The sequence below is a fragment of the Melanerpes formicivorus genome, unplaced genomic scaffold (assembly GCF_026170545.1).
Source record: "Melanerpes formicivorus ecotype bairdi unplaced genomic scaffold, bMelFor1.0.p_v2 SCAF_84, whole genome shotgun sequence".
NCBI lineage: Eukaryota > Metazoa > Chordata > Aves > Piciformes > Picidae > Melanerpes > Melanerpes formicivorus.
In genome coordinates, this window is record NW_027142436.1 from 212979 (window position 1) to 229594 (window position 16616).

General features: G+C 43.3%; 1 protein-coding gene across 6 annotated transcripts in view; it reads right to left on the reverse strand.

Annotated features, from left to right (window-relative positions):
- Positions 1-16616, reverse strand: part of MTA3 (metastasis associated 1 family member 3) — a 182423-nt gene that overhangs the window by 63473 nt on the left and 102334 nt on the right. For all 6 annotated transcript variants that reach the window (XM_068165125.1, XM_068165121.1, XM_068165120.1 and 3 more), the window contains exon 7: positions 2081-2183. In XM_068165125.1, the coding sequence (XP_068021226.1) occupies positions 2081-2183 (103 nt within the window). The remainder of the gene's footprint in view (positions 1-2080; positions 2184-16616) is intronic.

The window sequence follows — 16616 nt, forward strand, 5'->3', positions numbered from 1 at the left end:
TCCATGTCCCAGTAGAGGCCAGGGACAAGCAGAGTCCCTCAGGGATCAGTCCTGGGACCTGTCTTGTTCAACATCTTTGTGGGTGCCAGGGACAGTGGCATTGAGTGCACCCTCAGCAAGTTTCCTGACGACACCAAGCTGTGTGGTGCAGCAGACACGCTGGAGGGAAGGGAGGCCATCCAGAGGGACCTTGACAGGCTGGAGAGGTGGGCACAAGCCAACCTCAGGAGGTTCAACAAGACCAAGGGCAGGGTCCTGCATCTGGGTCGAGGCAATCCCAGGCACAAATCCAGGCTGGGCAGGGACTGGCTGGAAAGCAGCCCTGAGGAGAGAGACTTGGGGGTGCTGGTGGAGGAGAAGCTGAACAGGAGCTCTCAGTGTGCACTTGCAGCCCGCAAAGCCAATCAGATCCTGGGCTGCAGCAGAAGTGTGGCCAGCAGGGCAAGGGAGGTGATTCTTCCCCTCTACTCAGCTCTGGTGGGACCCCACCTGGAGCACTGCCTCCAGGTCTGGAGCCCCTATTACAAGAGAGATCTGGAGGTGCTGGAACATGTCCAGAGAAGGGCCACGAGGATGATCAGAGGGCTGGAGCACCTCTCCTATGAGGACAGACTGAAGGAGTTGGGGCTGCTCAGTCTGCAGAAGAGAAGGCTCCCAGGTGACTTCATTGTGGCCTTCCAGTATCTGAAGGAGCCTACAGGAGGGCTGGGGAGGGACTTCTCAGGATCTCAGGCAGTGATAGGACTAGGGGCAATGGAATGAAGCTGGAGGTGGGGAGATGCAGGCTGGATGTGAGGGGGAGGTTCTTCAGCATGAGAGTGGTGAAGCCCTGGAATGGGTTGTCCAGGGAGGTGGCTGAGGCCCTGTCACTGGAGGTGTTTAAGCCCAGGCTGGATGAGGCTCTGTCCAGCCTGATGTAGTGTGGGGTGTCCCTACCCATGGCAGGGGGGTTGGAACTGGATGATCCTTGTAGTCCCTTCCAACCCTGACTGATACTATGATACTATGATCTTGACCCCTATATTGCTCTGGCTTGCTTGGAAATTCAACAGGGGCAGGCCAAGTTTTACTACTGCATAGGAAATCATACTGTACTACAAAGTGGGAGAGAAGGAAGCACATACATATAAGCTGTAAAATATAAAGCATCTTCTCTGTTCCTTTCTTGAAATACTTTGTTCAAAGGGAAGAAAGAATAAAGAATGAAAACTGGTAATAATGCAAAAGGATTATTTGCATAAGATTTGGGGCTATGGTTGCAACCAGGTTACAGAAAACAGAAGAGATGGAGTGATTCAGGATAATATCCCTGCACTAGCTGCAATAAACAGTTCTCTGCCATCACTAGAACAGTACCTTTGTACTATATTTTAAGTACAAGTTATGGGACAAGTGAAACATGCTGTGTTGTACGAGCATAGAGGTGTCCTTCAGTAAGAAGTCTGTAGTCTTGAAAGTTCTTTTTTGGTTGTTTTTTGAAGCAGATAAATAATTTTTAGAGGTATTTATGAATTCCAAGGGATTCGATGTTCCTCTCAAATCTGTATAATCATGTCATTAATTTATAAAATCGACCTGACCCAATAGTTTTCCCTAATGAAATGTATCACTTGAAAACTTTCATTTGTGTATTAATCCAAAACAATTGCACTGCACATTATTTCGCTCATCTGTACATCGGGCAAGTTCTGCATTATTTCATTTGATAACATTTTCTTTATTTGTACTCTTAACTTTTATCTTACCTTATGAAATTCCAAGTACTATCAGACTGAAATATTAGCATTGACATCCTGTTTCATTACTCTTGAGGGGAAAATCGACTGCTACCTGAAGCATCACATGCTACTAAACTCGCGGTACCGCCAGTGCAGCATCATGGTTTTTCCTTTTCTCTCTTCTGTATCGCTAGCTTCAATAAATATGCAGAAGGCTATGGTCTGATTTTCTCTTTTCGCTAACTGTGGGAGAAAGAAGGGCTCACAAAATGGCAAACAAGTGGAGCAACGTGATCTAGGGGAATAAACAGTTATTAGAAAACGAAGATGGTTTTTGTTTAATTAGATGATTTTAATCTTACCGTGCTACAACTAAAAACTGGTCAATCTGATGGTCAGTAAGTGGGCTATCTGGATCCCATACTTTTACTTCCAGCTTTGCCTGTTCTCTGTCATCTAATTCTCCTGTCAAAAGGTAGATGGAACAAAACACTTATTAATCACAATGCTTTTTTTCTGTGTATTTCTTGTATTATGTTTAAAAGAGACATTGCACATTCTCAAACACATACAGTACTTAAAAATCAGCAGTTATCCATTGCAATTCCATAATGCAGCATCAGTACAATCATTATCTTCCCTTCACTCTAGCACTTCAATTTACGGAGGCATTCTTAGGAGATTTAGTATCAAAGAAATGTAATAAAATGTAACTATAAACTTGAAAGTATAACCTAAGCAATGAGTGTTTTCTCTAAATTGCTTTTCAACTATATAATAGTTACTGTTTCTCTTAAGCCATATTAAAATTAACTTTCCACTTAGCCAGCTTTACCCATTAAATTCTATCCAATTTGTATTCTATGATCACAAAACCAAAAACCATTACAAAAAAATGGCTGTATACATTTGTATTTTCACTTCTTGCTCCCAGCCACTACTTTATCTGCATTGTTAACACAAATCATACTATTAAAATTAATGAGTATGTTGACTACTTATCTTATAAAACAATGTATAATGCTACAGCACAATAAAGTTACTATGAACAACATCATCATTTCCCAACTCAAGTGTGTCTGAACAGATCACCAAGTGGCCAAATGAACAGTGGTAGTCTCTGAAATGTAATTTGCCCTTTATGCATTGTTAAAAGAGTATGGCATTTGCATTGCTGGGAAGAACAGTGTGAAGACAGTGCAATGATTCTTGTTTATATGGAAGCCTAAGTCTTGGCTTGACTACTACACCAGTAACTTCTATTGCAAAATGAGAAACTTTATAGAGGCTGGTTAAGTAGGCAATACATATTCTACTAGTGCAAAATTACTTACCTCTACAATGTGGCCGACCATTTGTGGCCACAAGAGATGACAACACTAAAGTTAAAATCATTGACTTTCCTCAGTATTTTAGAATGTGAGAATGTTCTTCAGTGAACACATGAAAAACTCCAATGTTTAGCTGGCTGCCAGTACTTGTCTTTGACTTTCATGAGCTACTAAAAGAATAAAAACCTGTTCTGAAATGCAGCTATTCCATTTCCTTTGAAAATCTAGGCTGTGTAGATACCCCTCTGAGCACACAGAAAATCACTTTAGTCTGTGCTGTTCGTTATCATTTAGTGAAAGCAGACAGTCTAAATATCCACAGTATCATCAAGACATGAAATAACCTGCACACTTAAGAGTCTGGATGCAGACTGCGAACTAAGTACTGGCTCTTCTGAAATGCGATCACGTAAGGTGAGCTTCTCTAGCACATTCATTACAGAGGGAAATGAAAATGTGGTATATGTTTATCTCTACTAAATACACAACTTAGAACTGCACTGTGCTCTCTGGATCATGTTTCAGGAACAAATGTCACAGTGGCACTCTCAGAAAAACATAGTAAATTAGTTTCTTCAGATATAGAGACAATAAATAATTACCTGCCTAAATGGACTTCTGTTTATGCTAACTCACATCTAGTATGGGAGACAAACTGTTAACTTCTGGCAATCTTGGGTAGGATTTCACCATGAGTGAGTATTCAACTAAAATGTGTCACTCTCCTGAATCAGGTTTGCAAAAAGCTGAAAAAACCTGCAATACTACACATCTTACTTCAATTAGAAATAATCTTAAAACTGCTGCTATCAAAATTTGTTTTAAATCTTGATAGAAGTAAACACTCTATATCAAATAATCCAAACATATAAATTATTTTCAGCAATGGCAGACAGAGAGTTTTCCAGAAGATATGAGGTCTCTGCCAAACTGCACTTCCAAAAAAGATTTCATTTGTGATTTTCCACTTAAATGGCAGGAAATAGAGTAGAATAGAATAGAATAGAATAGAATAGAATAGAATAGAATAGAATAGAATAGAATAGACCAGGTTGGAAGAGACCTTCAAGATCATCACGTCCAACCCATCAACCAATCCAACACCACCTAAACAACTAAACCATGCAACCAAGCACCCCATCAAGTCTCCTTCTGAACACCTCCAATGACGGCGATTCCACCGCCTCCCCAGGCAGCCCATTCCAATGGGCAATCACTCTCTCTGTATAGAACTTCTTCCTAACATCCAACCTGAACCTCCCCTGGTGCAGCCTGAGACTGTGTCCTCTAGTTCTGGTACTGGCTGCCTGGGAGTAGAGACCAACCTCTGCCTGTCTACAACCTCCCTTCAGGTACTTGTAGAGAGCAATGAGGTCACCGCTGAGTCTCCTCTTCTCCAGGCTAAGCAATCCCAGATCCCTCAGTCTTTCCTCATAGGGCTTGTGTTCCAAACCCCTCCCCAATTTCGTTGCCCTTCTCTGGACACCTTCCAGCAAGTCAACATCTTTCCTAAACTGAGGGGCCCAGAACTGGACACAGGACTCAAGGTGTGGCCTAACCAGTGCAGTGTACAGGGGCAGAATGACCTCCCTGCTCCTGCTGGCCACACTATTCCTAATACAGGCCAGGATGCCATTGGCCCTCTTGGCTGCCTGGGCACACTGCTGGCTCATGTTCAGCCTACCATCGACCATCACTTAAGCAGATCAAATCAAGGAGGCAGTCAAGCAGTGCTGTAGAAATCCCTGAAAAGCTCATTTGAGGAATAACATTTTTGTTTACTTCCTTGGAATGTGCCACAATAATTAGTATAGAAGGATCACAAAAGACAAGCAGGTCTTCTTTCCACAGGTCTTCTTTCAAAATAGCAATTATGAAACTCCTCTGTTTTCCTTGAGCAGCTTGTCCCTAGTTAATCCTCTCTGTACATTACACTATAGGATTTTGAACATGGCAAACCACTTTAAAACTAAAACTCAATTTTTCTATTAACACCTCTATGTTTATATTTTATGTTTCTGAATTTGACACAAAACTGTAAGAGATATTCAAAATGAGCAGGTATCAAAATTGCTATGCTAGTAATTCCTTATATTACAAATTCGAGGAGACAAACAGAATGAGGAAGTTCTCAGATGCAACACTGAAAATGTAAGAAGGTTTTCAGGGTTTGCTCTATAAATGTTACTTTCCCTCACCATCATCAATGTAACAATTACAGCTTCTGAACCATGTTTGGCTATTGTTTTTGGATGGCTGGTATAACATACCAGTGGATTGGATTTATGGGACCTGATGGGATACACCCACGGGTGCTGAGAGAACTGGCAGAGGAGGTTGCTAAACCCCTCTCTATTATATTTCAAAAGTCATGGCAATCTGGTGAAGTCCCCACGGACTGGAAAAGGGAAACCATTACCCCATCTTCAAAAAGGGCAAGAAGGAGGAACCAGGGAACTACAGGCCAGTCAGTCTCACCTCTGTGCCCAGAAAGATCATGGAGCAGATGCTCCTGGAGGCACTACTCGCTCAAAAGAATAGTGAAGAGGTGATTGGGAACAGTCAGCATGGCTTTGCCAAGGGCAAATCCTGCCTGACCAACCTGGTGGCCTTCTCTGAACAGGTGACAAAATTAATAGCTGAGGGGCGAGCAACTGATGTCATTTACCTGGAGCTGAGCAAAGCCTTCGACACTGTCCCGCACCACATCCTGGTCTCCAAACTGGTGACACATGGGTTTGACGGGTGACCACTAGATGGATAAGGAACTGGCTTGATGGCTGCACCCAAAGAGTGGCTGTCCATGGCTCCATGTCCCAATGGAGGCCAGGGACAAGTGGAGTCCCTCAGGGATCAGTCCTGGGACAAGGCTTGTTCAACATCTTTGTGGGTGCCATGGACAGTGGCATTGAGTGCACCCTCAGCAGGTTTGCTGATGACACCAAGCTGTGTGGTGCAGCAGACAGCTGGAGGGAAGGGAGGCCATGCAGAGGGACCTGGACAGGCTGGAGAGGTGGGCACAAGCCAACCTCATGAAGTTCAATAAGAGCAAGTGCAGGGTCCTGCAGCTGGGTCGAGGCAATCCCAGGCACAAATCCAGGCTGGGCAGGGACTGGCTGGAAAGTAGCCCTGAGGAGAGAGACTTGGGGGTGCTGGTGGACAAGAAGCTCAAAATGAGCTCTCAATGTGCACTTGCAGCCCGCAAAGACAATCAGATCCTGGGCTGCATCAGGAGAAGTGTGGCTAGCAGGTCAAGGGAGGTGATCCTCCCCCTCTACTCAGCTCTGGGGAGACCCCACCTGGAGTACTGTGTCTAGTTCTGGAGCCCCTATTCCAAGAGGGATGTGGAGGTGCTGGAAGGTGTCCAGAGCAGGGCCAGGAGGAGGAGCAGAGGGCTGGAGCACCTCTCCTGTGAGGACAGACTGAAGGAGTTGGGGTTGTTCAGTCTGGAGAAGAGAAGGCTCTGAGGTGACTTCATTGTGGCCTTCCAGTATCTGAAGGGGGCCTACAGGAAGGCTGGGGAAGGACTTCTCAGGATCTCAGGTAGTGATAGGACTAGGGGGAATGGAATGAAGCTGGAGGTGGGGAGATTCAGGCTAGATGTGAGGAGGAGGTTCTTCACCGTGAGAGTGGTGAAGCCCTGGAATGGGTTGTCCAGGGAGGTGGTCGAGGCCCCGGCCCTGGGGGTGTTTAAGCCCAGGCTGGATGAGGCTCTGGCCAGCCTGATCTAGTGTTGGGTGTCCCTGCCCATGGCAGGGGGGTTGGAACTAGATGATCCTTGTGGTCCCTTCCAACCCTGAATGAAACTGTGAAACTATGAAACTATTTTGAGTGCTGCTTAACTTAATTTTAATGAAAAACACTAGTATATAGCTAGAAATACGCCTGGTTCCCTCCTCATCAATTACAGAATGTCTTCCTTGTCATGGTTCTGTTCTAGTAAAAAGCACAATAGTATTTTCTTGAAATATTTTTTTATAAACCATTAAGTTTTACATCCAGTGAAGTCATCTGAAACAATGCATGATAAGCTCTCCCCTCAAACAATTGTAAGGAAAATGTTACAAAGCATTTGTAAACCAAAAGCAACTTTTAACTGAATGGAATTAGGATGAAATAGAAAACAATGGGAAATTGTTTTAGTTAGTCTTTTAGGACTTTCAGAGTGGCTGGAGAGCTCCCATACAGAGAGGGACCTAGGGGTACTGATTGACAGCTGCCGGAACATGAGCCAGCAGTGTGCCCAGGTGGCCAAGAGGGCCAATGGCATCCTGGCCTGTATTAGGAATAGTGTGGCCAGCAGGAGCAGGGAAGTCATTGTGCCCCTGGACTCTGCATTGGTTAGGCCACACCTTGAGTCCTGTGTCCAGTTCTGGGCCCCTCAATTTAGGAAGGAGGTTGAAACACTTGAACGTGTCCAGAGAAGGGCAAAAAGGCTGGGGAGAGGCCTTGAGCACAGCCCTGTGAGGAGAGGCTGAGGGAGCTGGGATTGTTTAGCCTGGAGAAGAGGAGGCTCAGGGGAGACCTCATTGCCCTCTACAACTACCTGAAAGGTGGTTGTAGCCAGGAAGGGGTTGGTCTCTTCTCCCAGGCAACCAGCACCAGAACAAGGGGACACAGTCTCAAGCTGCACCAGGGGAGGTTTAGACTCGAGGTGAGGAGAAAGTTCTTCACCGAGCGAGTCGTTCATCATTGGAATGTGCTGCCCAGGGAGGTGGTGGAGTCACCATCCCTGGAGGTGTTCAGGAGGAGACTGGACGTGGCACTTGGTGCCATGGTGTAGTCATGAGGTCTGTGTTGATAGGTTGGACTCGATGATCCTCGAGGTCTCTTCCAACCTTAGTTATACTGTGATACTGTGATACTTCACTTCCTGCAGATAAATATCCCCAAGGTAATTAATACGTTAGTTTCAGCACGATCCCACGTCGTTGCTATTACATATCCTACTAAAGCAAAAACAACTTGCTGTATGAACTATAAACATTTACTTGCACAGATACATAACAGGATACAATATTGTACCCTTTTAAGAAACTGCAATATAAAATCTATACAAGTTGCATCTTTTAAAAATGGTTTTCAATGAAACCATATCAGTTCCACTTTTCATGACAAACAGAGGACAAGATACCTGACTGAAAAATAGCTAGAAGGACGGTTTTTAGAAATGCCCCTGTCAGGTAGGAGATCTCACTTTTGCATTTTGCACAATCTGCACTATATTTCAAAATACTTTTTAATTTGCTTTTCCAAAAGGTAACTCAATGGTCACTTCAGTCCAAACATATGAACTAACCCTCTGCAGAGTTCAGCTTTCGAGTGAATTTACCTTCCATGATATGCAAAACATAGGTACCAGCTGCTGGATTCTCAATCAGCTGCAATATTCTGATCAGATATATCCCTGGACAGCTCTTGGACACTAGACCACTAGCTTGTACTCCAGAGTTCCTTCCATTAAGGAAATTCATTCAGGACTTGATTCAATCTCCTGAAAATTAACCAAAACTCTTGACTCAAGCATTCATTACCCAGATTCACTAGATACCTAAGCAAGTACATAAACACGAAGGCCTGTGTGGATATTTGTGTTCTTACAATCTCTTGGCACATTTCCAAGATGTAAATACAATGTCTTCATCTTTGTGCTTTTATACCTGGGAAATAAGAATCTCTCTTAGCTTTACCGCATGGTGTCTGCTACAGGGGTGTTTCCTGTGTCCAGAAGTCCAGCCCACTGTGTGGACACAAGCAATTAGGTATTTTCTACCATGATCCATTGCACCACTATAAAAGTTTATGGTGGGGTCGGGCACTTCCTCTTTCCTTCCTCTCCGACACCCAGTAACTGGGGGAGAGATCTCCCGGCCATGGGCCTAGCTAGGCCCAAGGCCACGGGGGGATGGGCAGTCTCAGATCTGGCCAGCTGAGACTAGCCTAGCAGTGGTGGGGGAAGGAGGAGCCCTGGGGGTTTTGGGTGCACCCTCAGGTGGGGATGGGATCTTTCTGGGACTGTTTTGGGGTCTCTCTTGTCACTGTGTTTCTAGCTTTCTGCACACACTCACTGTTCTCTATTTAAACTTTCCATCACTTTTGCAATCTGTTTGTCTGAGTCGTTATTTCTGGGTGTGGCGGGGAGGGGGTCTGCCCCAACCCATTACACAAGGATGCAGAAGAGAGGTACTTGTGAGTTCTTATCCTGCCACAGTCCAGTTCACTATGCAGCACAATGAAACTCGTTTCTGAACCCTAAGATCAGATTTGTAGATATACCATTTAGTAGATTTTTGTTGGGTGCTGTTGGGCAGTGTACTGACTGTACATGTCAGTGAATATCTTTTTGCACATAGCTTCATATGCTAGAGAACATTGTAAAAGTAGGCAACTAATCACTGAAAAAAGAGGTTTCAGTTTTTGAACAACCTTCTCATGCTACTATTTAGACTGCTTGTCTGAAAACTCTCTTTAACTTACAGATGAGGAAAAGAAAAAATCACATAGGATTTTCTCATACTGTCCAGCTATGAACAAAGTTCCAGACATTCAGGTTATCTCAGGTAAAATCTGAGTTTCCCAACTCAACAGAAAGTTCTTCAGTTCCCCCTCTAATTCATCATGTTCTACTTTCCTAGAAATAAACAGAAATTATGGAATGAAGCTAGAGGTGGGGAGATTCAGGCTAGATGTGAGGAGGAGGTTCTTCACCATGAGAGTGGTGAAACCCTGGAATGGGTTGTCCAGGGAGGTGGTTGAGGCCCCATCCCTGGGGGTGTTTAAGAGCAGGCTGGATGAGGCTCTGGCCAGGCTGATCTAGTGTGGGGTGTCCCTGCCCATGGCAGGGGGGCTGGAACTAGATGATCCTTGTGGTCCCTTCCAACCCTGAATGAAACTATGAAACTATGAAACTAAGTAAAATCAACATCAGAATAAACTGAACTGTAATTACATAGTAGTGACCAAATTCTGCATAATGCTGCATCAAGAATGGTTGGCTTATGGGAATGTCCAGTGCTGGAACAGTAACAAGTAAGGTTGCCTTTTTCCCAAAATCTGTACTGCAGAGGAGTATGCAAAAAAAGAAACTTCTACAGCTCAGAGAACACAGAGGCACAATGTCCTCAAATCACACTGTTCCTCACTTTACAGTGGTTACATGAAGTTTCATTTAGTTAGAACCCCCACTGCCACAGAAATGAAATAGTAAAAATCAGTCCTTTCATTTCAGCTTTTTATAGGAAATCTAAAGGCAATAACCTAAATTAATATACAGCGTAACACTACAACGGTCACCTTCAGTTCAAAGGCAAAGGGTAAGTATTCAGCTAATGAAAAGATACTTGAAATTCTTCTTTAATTTGGAATTCACTGACTGTACTCTTTTGATATATGTGAATAAATACAACTTGCACAGTTTCATCGCCCTTCTTCCCCATTTCAGATGACACTGTGCAGTGGTCTAGCACCTACTCCAGTCTGAATACAGAAGACTGCAACCATTTTTCTTAATTCCTGAAATAACAACACGAGGTAATAGTTTTCAGAAAACCACAGGGGCAATAATTCAGTGTATAAATAATGACAGTACCATACTACTTATGAATATTAACAATACTTCATAGAATCATACAATGCCTCAGGATGGAAGGGACCTTTGAAGATCATCTTGCCAAATCCCCCTGGCAATGTCACCTCCAACTAGATCGGGCTCCTCAGGGCCACATCAAGTTCTATCTTGAATGTCTCCAGAGACGGGGCCTCAACCACATCCCTGGATGGCCTGTTTCAGTATTTCACCACTCTCATTGTAAAGAATCTCCCCTCCAACATAAATCTTCCCTGCTCCAGTCTAAACCCACTGCCTCTCATCTTATTGCTGCAAGTCTTTCTAACAGTCCTTCCCCAGCCTTCCTGTAGGTCCCTTTCAGGTATTGAAATGTAGCTATAAGGTCTCCCCAGATCCTTCTTTTCTCCAGGCTGCACAACCACAACTGTATCAGCTTGTCTTCACAGGAGAGGTGCTCCTACCCTCTGATTATCTCTGTGGCACTCCATTGACCCAGCTCCAATAGGTCCATGTCCTTCTTGTGCTGGGGGCTCCAGAGATGGACATAGTAGCCCAGGTGAGGTCTCACCAGAGCAGAGGGGCAGAATTACCTCTTTCCATCTGCTGGCCACACTTCTTTTGATGCAGCACAGGATGTGGGCTGCAAGTGCACACTGGTGGCTCATGCCCAGCTTCTCATCCACCAGTACCCCCAAGTCCTTTACTGCACGGCTGCTCTCAATCTCATCATTCCTGGCCTGTACTGACACATTGTCTTCTTGACCCTCGTGAGGAAAGAGGGATACTACAATATATAGACACTGTAGTCTTAAAAAAAAACCAACAAACCCTCCCACTAAATCAGTATGAAATCTCTGGTCCTGCAATCAAAAGGAAACAACCCAAAAGTTATGTTATTAAATATGCACATTCCTCACAAGTACAGCATTCTACAGATAAGACTATTAATTTGCATGAATTCCAGCAAAACATGTAATTTGGAGAGTAACTCTTCAGCATTAAATCTATTTTGACTTTTTCAAGAATAAAACCACATTTCATCTGCACATTTTTTCATCTTCTGCAGAATAAATTTATTTTAAAATCCATCTGACTTGTAGTACAACAGCAGAGGAAATAAAAAGATGAACTCACACTAAGTCCATTTAGGTAAAGTTACTGAAAACCAAAGTCAATTAAACCACAAAATGTTGCTGTTTGAAATGTGATTTGAGTGCTTATTGCAATTTATTATTTGGGATAATAAGCACATACAGCACACAATAAATAGCTGTGCCCTTCATAAGGCTGACTGCCCAACAGAACTCAGTATTTGAACAATGTCAGCTAAGACTCTACAGCTACCACTAATAAAGAACTCCTACAAAAAGCAATCATGCACAACCTTCCACACTAACAACACAGCACAGACCATTCATACTGCAGTGAAACCAGAAGGGCAAAAGAAAAGACAGTTACTTCAACCATTTCCTTCAAGTTGTTGAAAAGCAGGGGTCTCATAACAAGCTCAAGAATGAGAACAAGCACGACTCTTCTCACGAAGCTAAAGATGGCAGGAAATCATGGGGCACCTGTTACAAAGACTGAAATTCCACCTGCCTTCTCCTCAAGCGTAAGACAAATTTGAGAAAGGTTGTTTCAATTTGAGTCAGGGACAGGGGAAAGAAAAGATCACTCCAACAATCCCCAAGCAGAACAACTCATGCAGCTCACCCCAGCTGTGGAATGTTTTCTCTACTAGCTAAATGCTAAACAGCACAATTCCCAACTCTTTCAACATTCGACTGTTAACGTGGAAGTTGTGAATAATCTATGTAACTGTTTGTTTGGTCAGAATTATACAGGCACTTAGTACCAATGGCATCCTGGCCTGCATCAAGAACAGTGTGGCCAGCAGGAGCAGGGAGGTCATTCTGCCCCTGTACACTGCACTGGTTAGGCCACACCTCGAGTACTGTGTCCAGTTCTGGGCCCCTCAGTTTAGGAAGGAGGTTGACTTGCTGGAACAAGTCCAGAGAAGAGCAACAAAGTTGGTGAGGGGTTTGGAACACAAGCCCTATGAGGAGAGGCTGAGGGAGCTGGGGCTGCTTAGCCTGGAGAAGAGGAGACTCAGGGGTGACCTTATCACTCTCTACAACTACCTGAAGGGAGGTTGTAGACAGGCTGATAATGGTCTCTTCTCCCAGGCACCCAGTACCAGAACAAGAGGACACAGTCTCAGGCTGTGCCAGGGGAGGTTCAGGTTGGATGTTAGGAAGAAGTTCTATACAGAAAGAGTGATTGCCCATTGGAATGGGCTGCCCAGGGAGGTGGTGGAGTCGCCGTCATTGAAGGTGTTCAGAAGGAGACTTGATGGGGTGCTTGGTGCCATGGGTTAGCTGTTTGGGTGGGTTGGATTGGTTGATGGGTTGGACACGATGATCTTGAAGGTCTCTTCCAACCTGGTTTGGTTTATCCTAATAAAGGTTTATTCTAATACCTCAACAGCATGAGAAGACAAAAGATATTTTAAAGTAACACTATTGAAAAGCCATCATAAACCACTGTTTTATAACACAAAGCTTCCCAATACCTCATTGAGGTTCTGCAATACATATGGCTGCAATCCTACACTACATATTTCCCTTGCATCTGCAAGGTCAGGCAGAAGTTAAGTGAAGTCTTTACTAAAAAAAAAGAAAAAGAAAAACACAAAGATATAATCTAAAATTTATAGTAAAACTGAAAAGTCCATAAGCATGCATTTAATTGCACAGCACATAAATCACTCACTCAGCTCCCCAGAAGAGATTGGCAGGACTGATGTAAGGGATACTATCATAATCCTATTAAAATTCGACATGAACATTGTAAAGAGTATTTTACTATTTGTGATATTTGATGTGGTCTGAAAAAGAAACCTGCTGGTCAGATAAGTGACCATATGTGAACTTGCTAACCCTCCAGAAACAGTTCCTTCTTTTAGAAGGTACTATGGAAAAAATGCATGTTAACTCCAAGTCAAAAATGCAACCACAGAAACTCCATTTGAGAACAATCTCATCTAACCTTAAACATCCTCCGACCTAATTGAGATATCCCTCTTAGCTGAGGCGAATCAAATCTAGGCAACATTTTTGTACTCTGGCCATAAATGTAAGTTACCAGACTAGCAATCACCCCTTTTATGTCTGGTATTCTATTGCAGCTTCCGGAAGCAGGAACTCCTGGATATGTTTGTTACATCTATTGTTGCACACATTCCTGATGAAAAATTCATTAAAACAAAACTGTCATCTTTTAGTCGGACCAAAGATCTCTCTCTCTGGCATAATCTGACTAACATTCTGAAGTTATCATTTATTTTGCTGCTAACTTACTTCAACTTGGAAGCTTCAATGCATTTCACACTGAAGTCGGTGGAATACATTTCTACAAGGCTTCTTGGCATCTTCTTAAAGCAAATCAAGGTTAAGCATGAACATCTCCTTTCATACTTGATCCTTTGCTTTCAGAATTTGAGCTTTGCTTTCTCCTGTATAGGTCCTGGTAAAGTCATCTTAAAAGTGACAAGAAATCTGGTTTTAAATAACAAACTATAGACCCCAAAGTTGCTGTAGGTAGAACAAGAGGCGTGTATGCTGCTACACAAATGAGTTGTTCCACCCTAACAAACATGGCTGACAGCTTTTTCCACAAAAGCCTTTCGTCACATGCCACCATAGAGATTACCCAAGAGCCTAAAGTTGCTACTGTTGTCTCCTTTTGTGTGTGCTCAGGAAAAACAAATCTGTCTGATTACAGTACCTGTAGTACCTGAGCAAATGGGTTGCGAATAGGATTACACTAAATCCATAAATTTATTCTTGTCATTCCAACCTGATTCACTCAAAGAAAACACTAACATGGACTCAAAATCATCAGCCCTCAGGGTTTTTGAAAACCAGTTAAAGATGAAAGGCTTAGACATCTACTATTTGTGAAATACTGAAATGAGGAACAAAGAGGCAAATCTTCCTGCATTTTATTTTCTAAGAGCTGCCTATTGTCCTGTACCCATTCCTCACATCCAGTCATTATCTTAGGACTGATCACTTAGCACAAACGGCAGATTGTGTTTTCTGAAAACTGAAGGACATCCAGACAGTATTTGCTTGTCTCCTCTGACATTTCTCAGAGCTATACATTACTTGTTTAACAATTGCAGGGCTCTCCAATTTTTAACTCAAATATTTAAACAAAGAATCTTCTAAAATTATTTCATAGTGCCTGAGTTTTAAAAGGCCTGCTGTTTATTTTCTCACAATAGAACGAACTCACTGAATCAACACCGACAGAGATAAACCAGTACACAGGCTTTTGACAAGGCAACCAGATGCACAGTGCAAAAAACTCCCCCAAGTCTCTGGCTAGTATGAGTGATTTTCAAACTCAGCAGTGGTTCTTCCAGTAAACAGGACTGTTATGTAGCATGAGTAACAGAACAGATCCCTCCTTATGAGATAACAGTTGGGTTCTGCTATTTTAAAATGTATCTTTCATTTATTAAAGGAAAACAAACATTTTCTGTATATGAGAAGCATTGAAAGAACTGAAAATACACTAAGCATCCTGAACTTTCATGTTAAACAATTCAAACAGTATGTAGATGAGTTTCTTAACTGTCTCTTTAGTTGTAGCCATGTTCAAGCTTAAAACCCTGGAATTCCAATATTCCCAAACATTAGTAGGCTTGCACTCTGTGTTGAATAGCTTCCATCTGATATGCCTGGTCTATTAAAAACAACATGCTCTTACAATTGAGTTGCAGTAAGAAGCACAAAACCAGAGGAGACATCAGAAAACTTCTCTAAAGGAATTATTTTGTTCTTTTTTAAAACAGAGAAAAGTTTTGGATACAATTTCTCGAAACACCATTCAAAGTTTACAGCTTAAATTAGCCCAACGGCTCCCCTTCTTCCTGTTAAGCACTCAGCTACTTTACTCATTCTAAAATGCCTCCCCTTCAAGAAATACCTACCTAAAGGGACTTGCCACATGATGGAAATGGTGTCATCTCTTACCACAAACACCTGAGTAAAAGCTTCTATTGGGTTGCAGTGCTGTTACCCAGCCTTTCATAAGGAGTATGTATGACATCCTGGCCTGTATCAGGAACAGTGTGGTGAGCAGGGAAGCCATTCACACCTCGAGTACTGTGTCCAGTTCTGGGCCCCTCAGTTTAGGAAGGAGGTTGACTTGCTGGAACGAGTCCAGAGAAGGGCAACGAAGTTAGTGAGGGGCTTGGAACACAGCCCTATGAGGAGAGACTGAGGGAGCTGGGGCTGCTTAGCCTGGAGAGGAGGAGACTCAGGGGTGACCTTATTGCTCTCTACAACTACCTGAAAGGGGGTTGTAAACAGGCAGAGGTTGGTCTCTTCTCCCAGGCAGCCAGCACCAGAACAAGAGGACACAGTCTCAGGCTGCACCAGGGGAAATTCAGGCTGGAGGTCAGGAGGAAGTTTTACACAGAGAGAGTGATTGCCCATTGGAATGGACTGTCCGGGGAGGTGGTGGAGTCGCCGTCACTGGAGGTGTTCAGGAGGAGACTTGATGGGGTGCTTGGTTACATGGGTTAGTTGTTTAGGTGGTGTTGGATGATAGGTTGGACGCGATGATCTTGAAGGTCTCTTCCAACCTGGTTTATTCTATTCTATTCTATTCTAAATGGAACTGACTCAAGGTGTCCTCTGGATATTTTCAGATGTGCAAGAGGGATTCTGGTGTTTTATGCAGATAATTTAAAACAAACAAATGCTTTGAACAGAACATCTTTCTACAAGCTGCTGCTTCCTCCATTTTTGAGACTCTTAATTCCTCTTCCTCTCTATGTAAGAGCATAGTCCTCCTCTTTGCCAGCTCCAAACTCTTTGTACTGCTTTGAATCACCAAAGTACCTAACTGTATCAGATTCCTGCTCCATAGAGAATTCACCAGAGCACAGATACAAGAGATAAACAGCACTGGGACAGGAACAGGACT